A 17994-nucleotide genomic window follows, 5' to 3' on the forward strand; every position below is an offset into this window, starting at 1 on the left:
ATTCGATTTTCTTACCACAAGCTCAAGACCACAAAATGTTGTCCATATCTCTTCTGACTCCTGGCTGCCACTAAAGTAATTTAAACATTTCGTCCCTTCTTTCTGAGGGAGTTTCATTTCATTTGTCTGGAAAAATACCTTGAAAATCGCTGGCTGTACAACACCTGGACTGCAGACAAAAAAAAAAGGGGGGGGGGGCGCATACACACACACACACACACACACACACACACACACACACACACACACACACACACACACACACACACACACACACACACACACACACACACACACACACGGACAATGGCAACTCCCACAATAAAACTAAGAATCTCCATTCACCAGACAGAACTATTAATAAACCGCACAGGAAAATAGACTCATTCCTCTGCAGGTATTTAAACCAAACGAGCAGATGTTGCACCGGATAAATGATGAAAAGTTGGCTGGATGTCAGGCTACTTAGCCTGAGAGAAACCAGTGCCAGGTAAAGACAGCGGGAGTTAATGTGAGGAGGAAAGTATATAAATGGTCCAACTTGGTTTATTAAAGTATGTAAGTGCTTTGTGAGAGTGATTAAAACCTTAAGTGACACAGGTTGTTGTTGTTGATTAAAAGTGCACGCATGTGGGTGCACTGTAGCAAAATTAAAACTGAAATTCAGATACAGACTAAAATAACCCTCACAGGGTGACCTGAACTGGTTAGGGCACAGACCACATGGACATCTACACCCTGAGCAGCGGATCTCTGGTTTGAATCCCTACCGGGGACCATCTGCCCCTTCTTTACCTCCCTGCTCTTCACTATTCCTTTCAAAATAAAGGCAAAATGCCCTAAAATAGTTTTCTTAAAATTTAAGTACCTGATATTTGTATGCCTCTGTCAAGCACTCAAGCTGTAGTTTACAATCATGTCTGTTCAGACTCATATATGTAATAAAGATTTTGAAGTGTGCCAGTTCACTGAGAGAAACACACAACAGAGTCAAATTTCTTGTATGCGCTCAAATATTTAGCAGATTTTTCAGTACAAAGTTGTAAGCATGACGAAAGACAATGTTTCAAACATGATAGCTGCTGCAGAGAAGCCATAAATCCTAAAACATGGATGCTTCACACACATTTTCTACCCAGTAGCACAGGACAACTCTACAAACACTACAGCATCAAAATGGAAACAAGATTGGAATCAACAGTTTGGCATCTGGCTAAATGTGAATTATGGTCACAACCTCTCCTTTTCCTAAAAAAGTATTTTTGCAAAACATATTGAAGTCACATTGAAGCTGACATTTAAATTTAGAAAATGTCATAACTTCTATTCTTTTTTTTACTGTTAAACATTTGCATTTAATTTTGCCCTAATTAGCAAATAAATTCTTGAGTTATGACCAAAAATATATGATACTGAACTATGACCACCAGAACATAATCAGAAGAGGACATTTGTGCCCAATCTGAAGAAATTTCCTGAGATGTCGTGTTTACATGAATGGGACAGACTGACATTCGTATGGGCATATCCACGGCATACGGACAGGCAATCCAAAAACATAAGGCCTCTGGTCACAGCTGTAGAATGCTGCATAAAAATGGCTAAATGTGATCAACACAGAAGTGCAGAAGGTGCAATAAACAGATCAAAACAGCAAAGGCAAGACGCAGTCAACAGCAACTCTTGAGTTTGCTCGTGTCTGAAAATGCTCACTATCACAGCGATGATAAAAGTCATTAATCATTCTCAGCAAGCCTTGATGAACAACGTTCTCCTCAGTGACGCCTGTTAATGTGAGGAGGCACCCTGCATGTTGATCAACACTGACTCTAGGTGTGAATACCAGTGACATGCCATATTCATTACATTAAGATGAAACAATCCTCCTTCACGGTTGGTCATTTTTACTTTAACTTCTCAAGAAACCCTGAAAAGCTAATACTGCCAAGGGTAATGTGGAGAATGCGACATAATTTGATTTTTTTTTTAGGTCTGTCCCAATAATTCGCAGATATTAAACTGGTTACATAACAGTTTAAAGCTGTACAGTCAAGTGTGGTGTTTGCAGAACCTTAATCTACCCTTTGTAACTCAATTTTAGACTTGGATATGGAAGGAAAGGTTGAAAGAGACCGAGAGACAGAAAGAAGGTAGTAATAACAGAGATTATCTGTGTCGTTTAAGGTTACAGTCGATTTTGTTTCTCCCTGAGCGCTCTCAACAAAAGCCAAAGATGTTGTTTTTGATGTAGTTCTCAACATAAAGACTTTACGGCTTCAAATAAGCTGCTGTACCGGCCATAAAGCGTCACACACAAACATGTTGTTGTGACAGCATCATCTCTTCTTATTTTTAGAGAGCTTATTTTGTATTTTCCAAGGATTACTTTGCAGAGTTTTGACTCCTTTTTGTGGCTGATGTCTGTGGATGACAGTTGACTAACGTAAGACCCTGAATTTACTCAATAGACTAAAAACATGCCACAGTGGCAAAAAAAAAAGAAATATTAATGTTTTCTAGGATGGCTTAACCAGCCTGTCTGTGGAATATTTTATATACAGTTAAAATCTAAAAGGTGACATGAGGTTGTGAACGAGGAGAAATAAGTTTCCCAACTAAATGGCCACAAAAAAGAGCAAAGAGAGCAGCCAACTTGCTAATACAAAATCCCCAAAGTTGCTGACATTTCTTTTTATTTCCTCAAAAAGCTCCCAAATAAGTAGGAGGCAAGAGCCAAACAAGAGGACATATGTAGCAATATGCTCAGCTATTCCCAGTGACTCTATAGACTAGTAAAACCACTGACCTGTGTTTTACCCAGGAGCGTGTAGGCCAGCTGGACCTTGGTGTAGTGCGAAACATCAAAGTGCTTACAAGTCTTCGACAGGGCGACATCAAGCTGCTCCTGAAGCCAGAAATAGACAGACGACAAAGGAAAAGAAGGGGGAAAGTGAGGAGAAAGAGAAAAAGAAAGGGATTATCAACGTTAAGACCAGGGATTTAGATATAGATGTGCAGATGTAAAGTTATCACACAAGGCCAAGGGCATGTAATTGGATGTACGTGAGTGTGTCTCTGACAAAGAGATAAAAAGAGAAGTAAAGAAACTAAGACAAAGTTGGCAGGAAACTAGGAAGCAGAGGGATGTGTAACAACCCCGACAGAAAGCCGACCTCAAAGAGGAGAGCGCTGACAAAGGCGAAGTGATCAAATGTCTTGCGTCACAAAGCATTTTCTCATGCCGTCTGCTTAAAGCTGCACTTGAGACTTCAGCTGACTATCAAAAACACTGGAATTACATGAGAGATGGAACTAGTCAGTAAAATAATGAGCTAAATTCAAAGTGTGCTGGATAATCACACATATAGTACATACTGTGAATGGGTATACTGTACAAAACAGAACAATGTGAGATAATTTGAAGTTGTTTCACCTCTCAATAACTGCATTATCTCTAACTCCAACAGTAGTATTTGCTCTCATGAAAATGTAAAAAACACTTTAGTTTTACTGTATTATGAATATAGGCCCACAGAAGGATTTTTTGTAACAAATGTCAGTGCTCAAATTCAACAATTCAACCATTTTTACAGACACAAATTATTTTTTCATTATTTTTTCTTTACTTTTGATAACAGATTTATCTTTTAAAAACTGTACTTAATTCAAGTCTGGTTACTTTTTTTTTCACATCCTTCCCTTTTCTTCTATAGAGACTCATGTGATTTTGGCATGTTTGGTCAAGCTTTTGGAGACTGAAAGTCATCTTGTCAGTCAGTACTGTGGTATATTCACAGGATTTATGGTGCCACCTATCCCTATTTGGCACTTAGGTAGCCCAAAGTCATGAAAGTTTCATCTCTACGATTCACTGTCAGGACTACATATTCACTGTAAAACACGCTGGATCCCATCTGAGCCAAACACATTTATCTTGGTCTGACCACAGAATGTGCTTCCAATATTCATCAGGCTTAATTTCATGTTATTTTGTAAAGTTTAATCTTACAGTCTTGTGTCTGATTAGCAGTAGTATGGCTCACTGCTGCAACTGTGTTTGAGCTGATTTTTAGTTTGCCACCAATCTTCCTGTATGCTTTTCTATTTCTACAAATCAGATTTTTCAGTTCCCTTAAATATTGAGCCATAATCCAGACATGCAGATAGACACAACACATAGGTCTAAAAGCTGATGAAGTTGTGGTGTTTACAGATGATTTTAGACCCATGTTCATTCAATTAGAATGAATAATGATTGGTAAATTACAGGTGTACTCAGTTTCGATTAACTGACCATGTTTTCTATTTTGAAGTCTGTCTTTTCAATATCGTCTTTGTTTGTCTTTAAGAAGGAATATATGGAATCACAGGAGTGCCATTATAAAAGATAAATCTCTTAAAAAATAAGGAAATAAATGTGTACATATAAAGAGGAATAAATAAAAGACTAAATAAAAAAAATAAATCTCTCAAAAAATAAGGAAATAAATGTAAATGTGAAGGAATAAATAAAAAATAAATTAAAAAAATATGGAAACATGAAGGTCAATTTTGTCTTTGCCTTTTCCATTGCTTGTTCTTTTTCTCTTTTTTTTTCCGGTATTGACTACTCACTCTGGACAGAAAGCCCCGAACAAATGCATTTGATTGACAGCTCAGTCCATCAAGTAAAAGCAAAGGCAAAAAGGAAAAAGCAATGACATAATGCAAAAACAAAAGGAAATAACAAAGGGAACACCAAAGACAAAATTTGCCTTTACATTTCCATATTTTTGATTAATTATTTTTTAAAATGTATTCCTCTTTATATTTACACATTTTTTTTCCTTTTTTAACAGATTTATTTTTTATTATGGCACTCTTGTGATTCCATATTAACACTCTACTTGCAAACCTCAAAATAATTCAATTATTGAAATGAGACAATTTGAATCATTTCACATTTAAGTGACACTGCACATGGGCGTACCCACTTGTTCATCACAGGATGAGCATTTGTAGATATTTTTTGCAATAAAGCACTCTTAGAGGGGCTCAGATGGAGCAGTAAGCTGCTGACTGTACCACATGTTCTAAAACCTATTTACTAGAACTGACTTCAGAAATGCATGACGGTGCCTTGTGCATGTGTTTATCTTTCTGATTTTAAAGGGTTTTGCATCGCTTATTCTCCGACTCATGCTGACAGGTAAACGAACACACACCTTAGCAAGTGGCTCATCGATGTGTACGTACATGCACTCTTTCTTGTGTACTGACAAAACTGTAAATAATTAATCTACTCAAGCACACTAGCGGTGCAGAGGAAATTGCTTTGCATACCATTTATCACACCCAAATATCACGACACAGCCAGAGATGAAACAGATATTTACTGCGCTTGCACACTCACAATAATGACTTTCTCAATGTGTCAATATTTGGCAGACCCAGAATGAGAAAGCCAACCTATCAAAATGCCAAAATGCAGTATAAATTGCTTCTTTCAGATGAAGGCTCCTGGAAAATTACATGGTTAGAGCAAAATATTATGCACTGCTGAATGTCTCTTTGCTGGTATCGCTAGCAGGTAATGGAATTACAGACAAAGCAGGGGAGCACATACCTCGATTTGCTCTAGAGTGTCTTGCAGTTTGGAATTTAATTCACTGTGGAAGAAAAAGGAGATTGTTGAGGGTGAGTGTTGAGTCAGTAAAAATCATTTTCATTACCAAACAGCATATCAAATATTTTCATTTAGGGCATTTATCAATTCCCAAAAAAAAAAAAAATCAAGATTTGTTTGTATAATTTAATTTGACCAAAACTAAAATGTAAACCTAAATTTTACCATATAAATAACAATTTATTCTAATAATAATTTGATTATTAAAAAAAACAATCAAGTCAGCTACTATTTATGAACACATTATTATTAATTACTTTTTAATAAATTCATTCTGACTTACTTTTTCTATTAACAAAAATACCAGAGAAACAGCAATGACTTCATATAGTATAGTACATTAAGTGGTGGTATGATACTAAACTTTAAGAAAGCAAGTGTAAATACTTTGCGTTTCGACTGTTCTTTTTTGCGTTTTCTCAGTTTCTACAGTGAAATCCATCGTATAAATGCTGTATGTATACAAAACGCCCACGCATCCTTGGAGCATGCTCAGATTTTGCATCATCCTGGAAATGTTTTCAACTTAAAAGTAACGCCAAAAATCTGACTATTTGGCTCATCCCAAGACACCGGTTCCATTCCCTTGTGACTCCCCTGGCGCTGCATCCATTCATGATCATCTTCTGTTCCACTGCTCCCCTGACTGCGTCCCTGCCTTGCTTGGGGTCTTTTTCAGGTCAGCCTGCTCTTATGCTGTGCCTTGTGAGTCTGCAGTTGCCCAAGGGAGAGAGTGTCCTTAACAAATTGCTAATTAAGCATCTCAGCCTCGGTTAGGGTTAGAGAGTGAGGAGAGAAAGGAGCAGGAAAAGCTGAGAGGAGACTGCAGACCGAGTCCCTCATGTAATTTGCACGGCAGGTAACAAAATAAGCATGCCGTTTCAAGAGTCGATGCACTGTGGCCCTTCTTGTATCTACCTCTGTGTGTGTGCGTGCAGTCAGGGACGCATGTTTAAATAAAAAGTAAAAAGAAAGCTGTTGGCACAACTGGAAGATGAGCAAACTGTCAAACCAAGATGAGACACATATAAACATATAACACCAATGACCACAATCATCAACGAGAAGGAACGTGAGCTAAACACCATTACCACATTTGTCGAGCAGAAGCAGCTACTTACGGTAAATGTCTGAACTTCCTACAGTAATTAGTCAGTTTCCCCATCAGTACAACACACAATAGTAAATGTCAGTGAAGTACTACTTAGAATTAATGTGCCACAACAAAAAATACACCAGAAATTCTGAGCTACAATGTCAGATGGCAAGTCATAGCCGGTATTCTCATTGGAATCTTTGATTGGAAATAAAGACAATACACACAGGTGAGAAAGTTGGCTCAACTAAACTGGGTTGAAGTGATCAGTGTCAGGTGCTGGCTACTGAAAAAATGCATTTGAATGTTCACAGTCATGGCCCTGGAGAGCGTTGAACAAAGGCTTACTCCTGGCAGCAAGACTAAGGAGATACACCAGAGGAGCACAAGGCAAAAAGATGAACGCCCAGTTATAGAACACTCTAGTGTTCTCCCACACTGCAGCGTGGCAGAGTAACTGGAGTTAAACCACAAACTGAACAGTATTGGTAAAGCATACAGGAGAAAAGAAAAATCTTCTCTTGTGAGAAATGCTAGAAAAGTAAAAGTAAATCGGACTTCTGCAACTTCCCAGACACAACAGCATGGCAGACATACTGCGAAAGATGACAAACGTTAAAAAGTGGGCAGTGGGTAATATTACCCACATCAAATGGTTAAACAAACTAAAAAGCAAGCATAAAAGGAACAGATTCATACCAAGTAAGACGAGAATTCTGGGCTGATACCACCCTCTCTGCTTTTGTTTTGTAACCTTTGGACAAAACCTGTCCAGCAAATCGGAAGTTACAGCCAGCAAGTGGTTAGTGTATCTCGGCCAGAGTAAAAGCACAGGATAAATAGCTTGGCTGGATTTTCCCAAAGTTCAAAAATATGCTCATCACCACTGGTAAAGCTCACTTATATCTTGCTTTCTTAACAAAAGCCAAATCAATGGCCTCCTTGCTGGTGGAACCAATAAACACGCACCATGCAACCCCTTGAAACTAAAATGATCATTTTCACATTTATATTTGTACATGGATTAAATATATTTTTAAAAGCTTTACAGATGCTTTTTTTTTTTTGCTATTGTTGCTGTTTGGGCTTTTTTTTTGTAACAACATTGTTTGGCAGAGTCAGTCTAGCAGTTTCCAAATTTCCACTCTTTCTGCTCAACTAAGCCAGCTGCCTGCAGCTCCATGTTCAGCATCCAGATAGAACAGTTGCATCAATATTCTCATCTCACCTTGAGTAAGAAATGCATTTCCCCCAAAGGTTGAACTATTATGTTGAAAAACAGGAGAACAAATGGACAGTTTCCAACAGCTGGGTCCCGCTGTTGTCTCTATACAACCATTCAACTGCCAGTCAATAACCTGCCTCTTTGGTCACATCATCTGGATTCACAGCATGTATCACATTCTGTACAATAAACTGACTTAACAGTAAAGTTCAAAATGGAACTGCAAGACAAACTGGTGCATTCCAGCCACAAAATCAATCTATGAGTAAACGGAACAATATAAGGCCAATAAGCAACTAAGAGCTTTAGTCTCTGGGCTTTTGAAGAATAACACAATAGGTCAATCGACAGTCAATAACTCAGGTGACCTGCTGTTATTCTGTAGTCACCTCCTGTATTCATTACTTAATTAATGTAAGGTTCGTATTCTTGTGCACACAGATGTAGCTCCTCCCTACATACTGGCACCCTTCCATGATCAGACAGAATGCATAAATAACAGATGAGAAGAAAAACCTGATTAACAATCTGTTCCCTGCAGGGAACACAAAGACTGAAATAGAGTTACGTGGAAATCAAAGTTTTTTTCCCATCCCTTTTTCAATTATCACTGGCGACGACTGTCTGCAGGGGCTTGAGGCGAGTCGCTCCACACTGACTTGCTGACTCGATAAACAGGCAATGTGCATTGTGCCAGATGCTCAGATTTTGTGCTCTGTCAACAAAGGGGCAAGGGAAGGGCTTCAAAGAGTGAAATGCAGCGAGAAGGGACAAAAGCAACCACGATTATGCAGGGGAGGAGGCAAAGAGGGTGAGGGGGGAACTAAAAAGATGAGAAGGTAAGAAGGATCAACAGAGTTTGGAGCAAGAGCTATGGGGAAAATATTTCATTTCAGACCAATAGAATGTGCTCAGATTGTTTATTTGCTTTCTTCAATTCCAAGTAAAGAAGCTGTGACCATTTCCGCAAGTAACTAGGGTGACATGAGTGACATTTCTATAGTTTATTACATTCCCACGCTGTTTTTGCTCTTGTTTATTTGTTTTCCAGACCAGAATCAGTGCAAAACTTGGTGACAGTCCACAACGGTGGATTCCCATGGGTGCTGTACCCAAACCAACTTATTCAGGACACAAAAGATGTCATATTTCAGCTATTTTCTTACTGCAGATATGAACCGAATATCTTCCAATACTACTGGTTCGGGCTGAGTGTTCTACTGGTTTTGATATATGCTACACTACTAATAGAGTAAGCTGTGATTAGTCGGTCTCTTATACTGACTGTTTACTCCAGTAGCTCAAGTGAAAAAGCCAATTAGATCCAAACATTTAGAAGGGCGATAACGTGTCCGACTGAAGCAGTTTAGCAGGAGAAATTACAGCACTCAGTATAATTGGTGCTCATCATGAAAAGGACTGGGCTTACAAATAAACCGGAATAAAAATGTTAAGCATCATCTTTCTTCTATGCAAAGAACGCAACTGAAAAAATAATGTTGGTGACAAATATAGACACATAAATGCATCATGCTGCCACGGTGGAAAAAAGCACAACAAGTCACTCAGACCAGAGGAACTGACTCGACTTTGAATACGTGCTGAGATCCTGCTGCTGTTGTGAGTGGGTGGGGGCTTCTTAAGTGCTGCAAGTAAACACAAATACAAGTGACAAGCTATAACAATTTATTCTTAAAAAATCTGCACAGGGACACAATCATCCAGCCTCCAGAAGAGCCTGAACTCCAACTATAGAGAGGAGAATGAAGGCACTGTGACTCTGAATAAATCTGTGAACTGCTGCTGTGCTTGCAGTGTCACGTTTGGCAGCTTGCACAAAATTGTTTGCATGTTTGAGAGTGTGAATATCTGGGACACAGAAATTAATGCAGAGGCCCTCTGCCATGCTTCCGATATTTTCTCTTGAACATGCAGCTGAACCGCCCTGGATGTCAAATAGATTGCACCACCTGAACAATTCACCTCCCTCAATACAAAGGCGGTATTAGTTCAAATAGACATCTGGCAGAGCCTCACCTAGAATAACCCACTGACAAAACTCTATGAAAACTTGTTCAATATAATTATTTGTAGCTACAGTGCCTACAGAAAGTGCCACCCCCTTCAAAGTGACTCACCTGATTCAACACAGGTGCAGCCACTTGGTGCTAGAAATAACACAATTAGTCAAATGGAGATCATCTGAGTGGTGTGAATGTGTCTAAAGTGATTGTAGTATAAAGATATCTGTATCTAGAGGGACTAGTTACTGGTGAATCAGCACTCCTGGCTTTGAATTCATCATGAAAACAAAAGAACACACCTAGCAACTGTGTGAAAAAGGTTACCGACAAGCAAAAGTCAAGGAATGGACACAAGGATAGTTCCCAGTCACTGAATATCTCCTGGATTCAAGTTACGTTCGGCCAAAGCTACACAGAAATGGCATAAAGACAAGGTAAATATTCCATAGGTGCCCTGTCAGAACCTAGATCTCAATCCAATTGAAAACATTTTTGTATCAAAAACAAAAACAGAAAATGCTTACCAAGTGTTGGGCAATTCTGTACTACACCCTGATTCTTGAGGAACTACTAAGTATGCAAATTTATGACGTTTTATAACAAAGATATTTCATATATTTATTTCTATTCTTGCAGAAGTACTATGTCTGTATTAATTTACAGACGTGGAATATGGAAATACCTAACTTGTGTCCAACTGGACAATTTCTTTCTGCTAGAGTTGTAACAACAATTGATCAGTTGTGAACAATTAAATTAACTGTCAACTGTTTTGCTAATCAATGAACTGCTTTGAGTAATTTTTTTAAAAAAACAAAAACTTTACTCCTCTCTGACAGTAAACTGAGAACCTACATGATAAAGACAAAACAAGACACCTGAGGACATCATCTTGAGCTTGGGAAATATCAATCAACATATACTACCAATTACTACATATACTACCAATTACTTTTATTTTATGATTCAAAAACCTAATAGATTAATCAAGAAGGCAATCGACAGATTAATAAATAATCTAATACAAAATAGCTGTTAGTTGCAGTCCTAACTTTGATATAACGAAACAGGTAGGAACACATTTCCGCAAAAAAAAAAAAAAGAAGGTGCGAAATTCTTATATTTTGAAAGGAAAAAACACTTTCAATGTTCTCTGCAAGGTTGTTATTCAAAGGTCACAGCAGAGTTTATGGTTTGTAAACACAGAGAAGGGAAGGATTGGCAAGAAATGGAACCTTTATGTACGACCTTCTGCAGTCTGGAAAAGCACAGCTACTATAAGGTTAAATGAAAGAGTAGCACACTGGCAACTAGCTGCCTACAGAGGACCATGCTGCAGTCACGGTTCCAGTGGTTTGGGGCTGAAAGTCTAAGAGTGCTGCGTGCAGTTTGTACAACTACGTTCAAAACTACCACTTTCATTATACAGCAGGGTATAGCAGTAATACATTTAAAAAAAACACCAATGGTTAGATGGATAAACACATTGTTACAGTTATTTACACATCAGCGGGGCCTGTGCATAAAGTTCTAAAAAAATCTGTGCCCCCTTTTATAATGGCGACAAACATTATTATATCGACAGGCCTACGCTGCTGGTGGCAAATGTTGCAGAGTCTGTTCTGTGCACCATCAGTCAAGCGCTTTCGTGAGCATCACCACGGACATGCAACTCCAATAATGATAAATTAATGGCTCAGCAACAAGAAAAGCACAAATAAACAGCTGCTGCACACAGGAGGGAACAGTGGGGGGATTTTTCCGCACCATAACAACCCCCTGTGCATAATTTGGACTTATTGATCACCATTTCCCAGCAGTCAGTCTGTCATTCAAATGGCATTGTCATACCGAGAACCCATTGTTTTTTGCTGCACTCTGTAAATACAATGTGGTGAGTGAACGTCATTATTGCTGACATAAACTCAACATTTTTTGAATGTATTCCATAATAATGTATTTTAATACAAAGGCAATGGCATAGCAGAGCTATTTAGAGACATGGGTGGTGTAACATAACTGGCTTCATCAATCTGCCAGAGACGACATTCTGTCAGTTACAAATAACGTTCCTCTCGCCTTCATTCAGACAAACAGTGCATGCATGACATTTGCCTCACACTCCAGATTGAACAGTATACCAAGTGACGTATATTACATGAGGTCACCAAGTTTTCGTACTACAACAAGGTGGATGAACATGAGTGGGTTCCAGGAAAAAGTGCATATACTGTTGTGTTCTTGCTTTAGTAATTGGTAACAGTTCATTGCAGTCACAGCTGCTTGTTCCGCTGGGATTAGGATGTACCTTTTACTGCGTCACTTCCTACACTATCGTGTCGCCTACAATATGAAACAACATTCTGCGTCAGTGTGTTCTTGAACGTGCCTATCCATTAATGTGACAGCATGCGGCTCAGACTTGTTCTGTGTTGTAATTGATTTATAAACGGTACTAGGTTCAATCTAATACGATTGTAGGGTGCTCAGCCAACACTGATAGATGCCATCAGATTAAAGGATTGAAGAGGCTTTAGGGTACCAAAACTACATATCCTTTTTTCTGGATATACGCTTAGATATTTTTAGTTGGAAGAAGTGATGATTTGTAAAGGTAGAGATGACTATTATTTCTTTTAGTGTGTAACAGACCATTGTCGATCTATTAGCTGTATGAATTCCCACCCAAAGCTCCGTAGATTATTTGCAAAGCTTATCCAACATAGTATGAAATACAACTTCATTGCCACTTTTAACAGTAACTAGAAGGATATTTTAAGAATGTTTTCCTCTGCCAAGGGTGAGGTCATCTCACAATTGCAAAGAAAGTGATTAGGATTCACTCTAAATTATATCTGGTTATAATCCATCTCAGCAGAAAGTTTCATGAAATTCAACTGGTGTTTCTTTTTTATTTACATAATCCCACTTACTGACAAACAAACAGACTAACAACTGAAAGCATATCTCCATCTCAGCAAGGAATAACTCCCTAGATCTCAATGCAGAGTTGCACTGACAGGAAACAAAAATAATTCAATGTTCACAGAAATGAGGCAAGCAGTTGACAGTGACAGTCATGGCAGCATTTGTCCCCCATAAAACCATTGTTCAGTTGTTCGCTGGCATGTACTGGATGAAAATTATGTAGTTAGTTCCCTCATGCCTATTCATGAAACACTCTATCCGTGTCTGTGTATGGTGTCACAGGAACAGGAAGGACTACAATAATGACATGGAGCCCTGAGCAATCCTTAATCAATACATTAAAAGAATTACCGTGGCGCCCACATACTGCCACAAACTGAGCCCAGTGACACAGGAAATCAAAGAGACTGAGATGATTTAACCTGCAGTATTTAACATCTGGCCCTGTGTGCAGAGTGCAATCTGACATATAGATGCTCACACACGTCGATCCTCAGTACACCTTAGTTGTTTTTTGTAGCATCCTTTCACAGTTAAGAAATAAGAAAACAGAAAGGAAGAGATTTATTATGACAGGCATGTGTGCGCATTTAAAACACCACTGTGTTTCCCTAATGGTTACCATTTCTCCAGGTGCTCTGATGTGTCTCGTGTTTTAGACTAAAGTGGTCTGCCTGTGTGTCTACTGATTGTCTTACCATCTGTACAAAATGAACACTCAACTGCCTGTGTTTCTGTAATTTGTAAGCTGCTACTTTACAATAACTGTTTAAGAACTTAAAGCTTTCATAGCAGGAGATAAGCAGTAACAAGCTTAAAGTTAGCAACAGCCAGATGTATACCAAGCCTCAAACATCTTCAAAGACAACTGTGACTGCAGCAAGATGACACTCATTAAAAACATCCTGGTTTAGAGCGTGTACACTTTTTCAAGATGAAAATGAACCACTTTGACATCAGAGCTAATACAACAGGACAGCCACAAGGCAGCGGCAATGAGCAAAACAAGAGGAAACAAAAAGCACCATAATAAGAGTTTTCCTAACAGAGCAATTAGGTTCCAAACTTAAGGGGGAAAAAAAAAGGTTAAAACAAAAAAACTTGAAGCATTTTAGAGAAAACAGAAGCAGAGTCTTTTTCTGCCCAAGCCGAGTTGACATCAGATAATTCCAGACCAGCGCAACTCAGAAAGATAAATTTATATAAAAAAAATTTTCAATCCAGCCAGAAAATGAAGTCCACGGCCAACCCCCACTGGATACCGCCACATATCACTCCATCAATCTGCTCATACTGTACCTGATGCAGCTGTAGTGTTTGAAGGTGCTGGCAGCTTTCTGACATTCCAGACAGAGCTGGATTGCACCTGGATAGTCTTCCTCCTAAAGGAACAGAGCAGTCAGGTAATTTAATGCATTTTTTTATGTTGAAAAAATACAAACTTTCCACTGTGGTTTAAACAGACAATCTAATCTGAAAACACTTTATAAGCACCATATCAACTGAAAACCTGTGTGTGACTTATTTCCAGATCCAGCCCAACTTCCTTAAAGTGGTCGGTATAGCAAATACTGTGCAAATTACACATAGCGATATTCGAACCTAATCCAAACACTAAAACAGGCCTTCTCCATAGATGGGTCTTTGTTAGAGCATCTGCTCCTTGTGTGGGTTTTGTTTTCAGTGCTGAAGTCCAACTGATCACATCTTTGCATGTGTGTTAGTGTGTTCTGTGTGTGCACATACCTCGAGCATCTCGCTGAGTCTGACATCAGTTCTTTGCTGCGAGGATAAAAATGACAAGAAGATATGAATGTAACATTAAATAACTAGGACACAGTGTTAAGATAAATGAGCTCAAAACTAGTTCAACACTTTCTTGCTTCCACAATGTTGGCAACATATTTAAATGATTTCAGTTTGAGGAAATGATCAAAAGCAACAGAGTACAGATTAAAACTGAGCATGTCTACTTAACATTTATCTTAACTTTAAATCATGTGTACAGAAACCGTTGCAATAACTGAAGACGACAAGGATTCATTTCGTTAACAGTAAAATGCCACAATGTGTGTTTATGAAGGCATTTCAGACAGACATCTCAAAGCAGAGTCTTGCTGTCAAGATGCGGGGGGTGAACCCATGCAGAGAGCAAACAGGAGACAAGGCTGAGGCAGAAAAGGTGATTAAATTTGGCAGAAAATAAACTCCGGAGAATATGAGGGAGGGAGCTCAGGAAACTAACTAAGGAAGGGGTGATGGGGAGGAGGGTGACGGGACCGGGAATCAGCGGTCCAGCCGACATATAGGGAGATGTGGGTCGGCGGCGGAGAGCGGGCAGGAGGTTCCGATTCCAGGGGGGGAAGCACGGGCCGGTTGTAATGGGTGGTGGACAGGATGAGCATAGGTTTGGTGGAGCAGGGACCTTCCAAGGCGGGGGGGAGAGATCAGGTAGGGGTTTGGGGAGGACCAGGAGGGGAGAGCTGGGTGGACAGGGAATCCGGGGTTCCAGAAGGCAGGACTGGGTAGGGGCACCGGGCAGCTAGGTCAGGGAGTGAAGAATCAGCGTTTATGATCTGGCAGGGTGTAGACTGTGTAACCAGCTTTTACTGTGAGGATGATGATGAGGTGTGCCTAACCGCAGCTGCCCGGAGTTCTGTGGATGAGACTGATTAGTGAAATGGCTGGCAGCTGTGGAGGACAGTTCCACTAGAGACGGAGGGAAGGAGAGAGAGAGAGAGAGGAAAGCCGGGGTTAGGTGGGGGCTGAGGCAGGGGTGGTGGAGGAGGAGGGGGCCCTGACACTTGCAGTAGGTACAGTGGACTGTAATACACAGAAATTATGCTGAAGGACATCATTCCACCAAAATAGTCCAAAAATAATTACAAAATCATATACGGAAAGGTAGATTAATTACAATGAGTGACACAGTAAATTCAGAATGTAGCCTCTGGACCACTGTTTGAATTTGATCACTCATTCATTTAATTAAATACACCACACACGAAGCTCAAACAATCTGTGCAGTACTTTGCACTCACACTCGCAGCTACGTATTTGATTTTAGAATCGAACCAAAGCAGAATAATAATCAATGCCGGAAAGACGGGGAGTTTAGAGGTCAGGCTTGAACCTGAATGTGGCAACTCAATTGTAACTCTACTTATGGAGACTTCAGTTGAGCAGATGTCTCTGATTTTCTGTGGTCAATCATTGGTCTCCATTTATGTAATAGTTACATTTAGTTAAGAGCAAAAGATGCTGTATTTAAACTACATGTTTACCAGGGTCTTGATGGTCCTCAGAGACTTGAGCAGGCCTGTCAGCAGTTGCCGTCTTCTTTGATTGGCCAGCAGACCCAGGCTGGCCTCAGTGAATCCTTCCTTGGCCACACTCAGTTGCCTAAATAAAAGAAGCCCCAAGTCAGTATTACTATTTAAAACAATTTTTCATCACTGAAAAGTTCATTACAACATGATGAGTGGCACAACAAAAAACCTGACCAATACTAGATTTTTCAGGTTGACAGTCATACCTAAATTTGAAAATTACTGTATATACAATTGAGTGATTTATTGTATTTAAACACAAGCATAACCGAAGAATCTAGATATGGATGCTTGGATGTACCGTAGGTTTGTGGTATGAACAGTAATTAGGCATTTTAAGTCACTAACATAACATGAAACAGGATGGTCTTCAAATTTACCAAAAGTTAGATGGGGGACTGACCAAATGACTTGGCCACATGCTGCATGGGCTAAAATGTCTTCAGCAGCCGAGGGAGAGATTTGACTCCCGGCCAGCTGGATCCCTGCTGCATACTAGTCCTCTGCTCTTTTTCCATGATTTCCTGTATATGTCCACTCTGGTGTTCAGGCCAGATGCAGCATACGCTTTACTAATTCCATGAACAATTTTAGGAATGTACAGTCAAATTTTCTGGTTTTGTTACCCTCCAACTGCAAAATAACAAGCCTATTACATAAAGAAACACAGTGTCACATGAGGAGGCAGGTTTTCAATGGTTACTTTATTTCACGGGCAAGCAGGCACAAGATTTTGTCATTTGTGACAATATCAACAGACTGAGAATACATGTAGGGAAGTTATCATGGATACGAGAAAAGCACTTAGTATGCAGATGCAGTTTGAATGAGCAGCTATTTCAGTTAGTGAATAGACAGTACGCAATAGAACACTATTACCTCCTTGCATTAGTGCAAATGACTGCTGCCAGCTGGAGGTTGGTCTGTAACGCCGTCACTCTCTCCAGCTCCTGGGAACAAGAAATGCATTTGTGACAGAAATCACAAACAGTAAGACAAAGCAGCAGTCTAAATCTACAAAATCTGGAAAATGAAAAACAAATCTAAATCTCAGATTCCAACGGATTATTTAAAAACTTGGACAAAAACTCATCTATTTAATGCTGAGAAAGAGCTCCGAAACCGTAGAACACAAAGATGTTGCTAGACCGGTTTCATTTATGGAGCGGTCAGTGAGATGTGCCTCTAATAATGTCACTTATTGAGCGAACACTTTCCCTCACAAAGGACTGCAAAGACGTGACAAGCAATTTTCGCATACACACTGGATCTGACATACAGTTAATCAGAGCCCTCTCTTGTGAGATGCCCCCTGCTGTGAGCAGATAGATAATATGGATGATGTCTTTATGGTGAGGCATGTGTCATCAAATACAGTTCAAGAGACCAACATTCAAAAAAAAAAATCTGAGAAAACCTTCCTTTCTTCAGAGCTTTGACATTTAGAAAAGGATCAATGAGCACTCTGCTTGGAGAGTTCAGTCATTATGCCACTTCAACGACCTCTGCTGAGAACAAGCACACTCTCAGCCACTGCAGGGCCGAGGGACCAACAGCACTACTGCTGTATTTTTGACTTTACTTGTCCTCTTTGTGCTTTTATGTCCTTGATCCGCTGGATGTCATGCCTGGGGTAGAAGAAGTTTGCTGTTTGATCTGATTTTTTTTACATGATGCATCACTCTGTCGCAAAAATGGTCCAAGTGTTTGCCAAATTCTCACATAAC

At 39.5% G+C, this 17994-nt stretch overlaps 1 protein-coding gene across 2 annotated transcripts in view; it reads right to left on the reverse strand.

The window, feature by feature from the left end:
• vps50 (VPS50 EARP/GARPII complex subunit) overlaps positions 1-17994 on the reverse strand; it is a 126088-nt gene that overhangs the window by 82567 nt on the left and 25527 nt on the right. For both annotated transcript variants that reach the window (XM_051955493.1, XM_051955494.1), the window contains exons 6-11: positions 17147-17217; positions 16223-16340; positions 14685-14720; positions 14238-14320; positions 5606-5648; positions 2807-2905 (exon numbers count right to left, since the gene is read on the reverse strand). In XM_051955493.1, coding sequence (XP_051811453.1) covers positions 2807-2905; positions 5606-5648; positions 14238-14320; positions 14685-14720; positions 16223-16340; positions 17147-17217 — 450 coding nt within the window. The remainder of the gene's footprint in view (positions 1-2806; positions 2906-5605; positions 5649-14237; positions 14321-14684; positions 14721-16222; positions 16341-17146; positions 17218-17994) is intronic.

This window comes from Acanthochromis polyacanthus, chromosome 11, assembly GCF_021347895.1.
Source record: "Acanthochromis polyacanthus isolate Apoly-LR-REF ecotype Palm Island chromosome 11, KAUST_Apoly_ChrSc, whole genome shotgun sequence".
In the NCBI taxonomy this organism is placed as follows: Eukaryota; Metazoa; Chordata; class Actinopteri; family Pomacentridae; genus Acanthochromis; species Acanthochromis polyacanthus.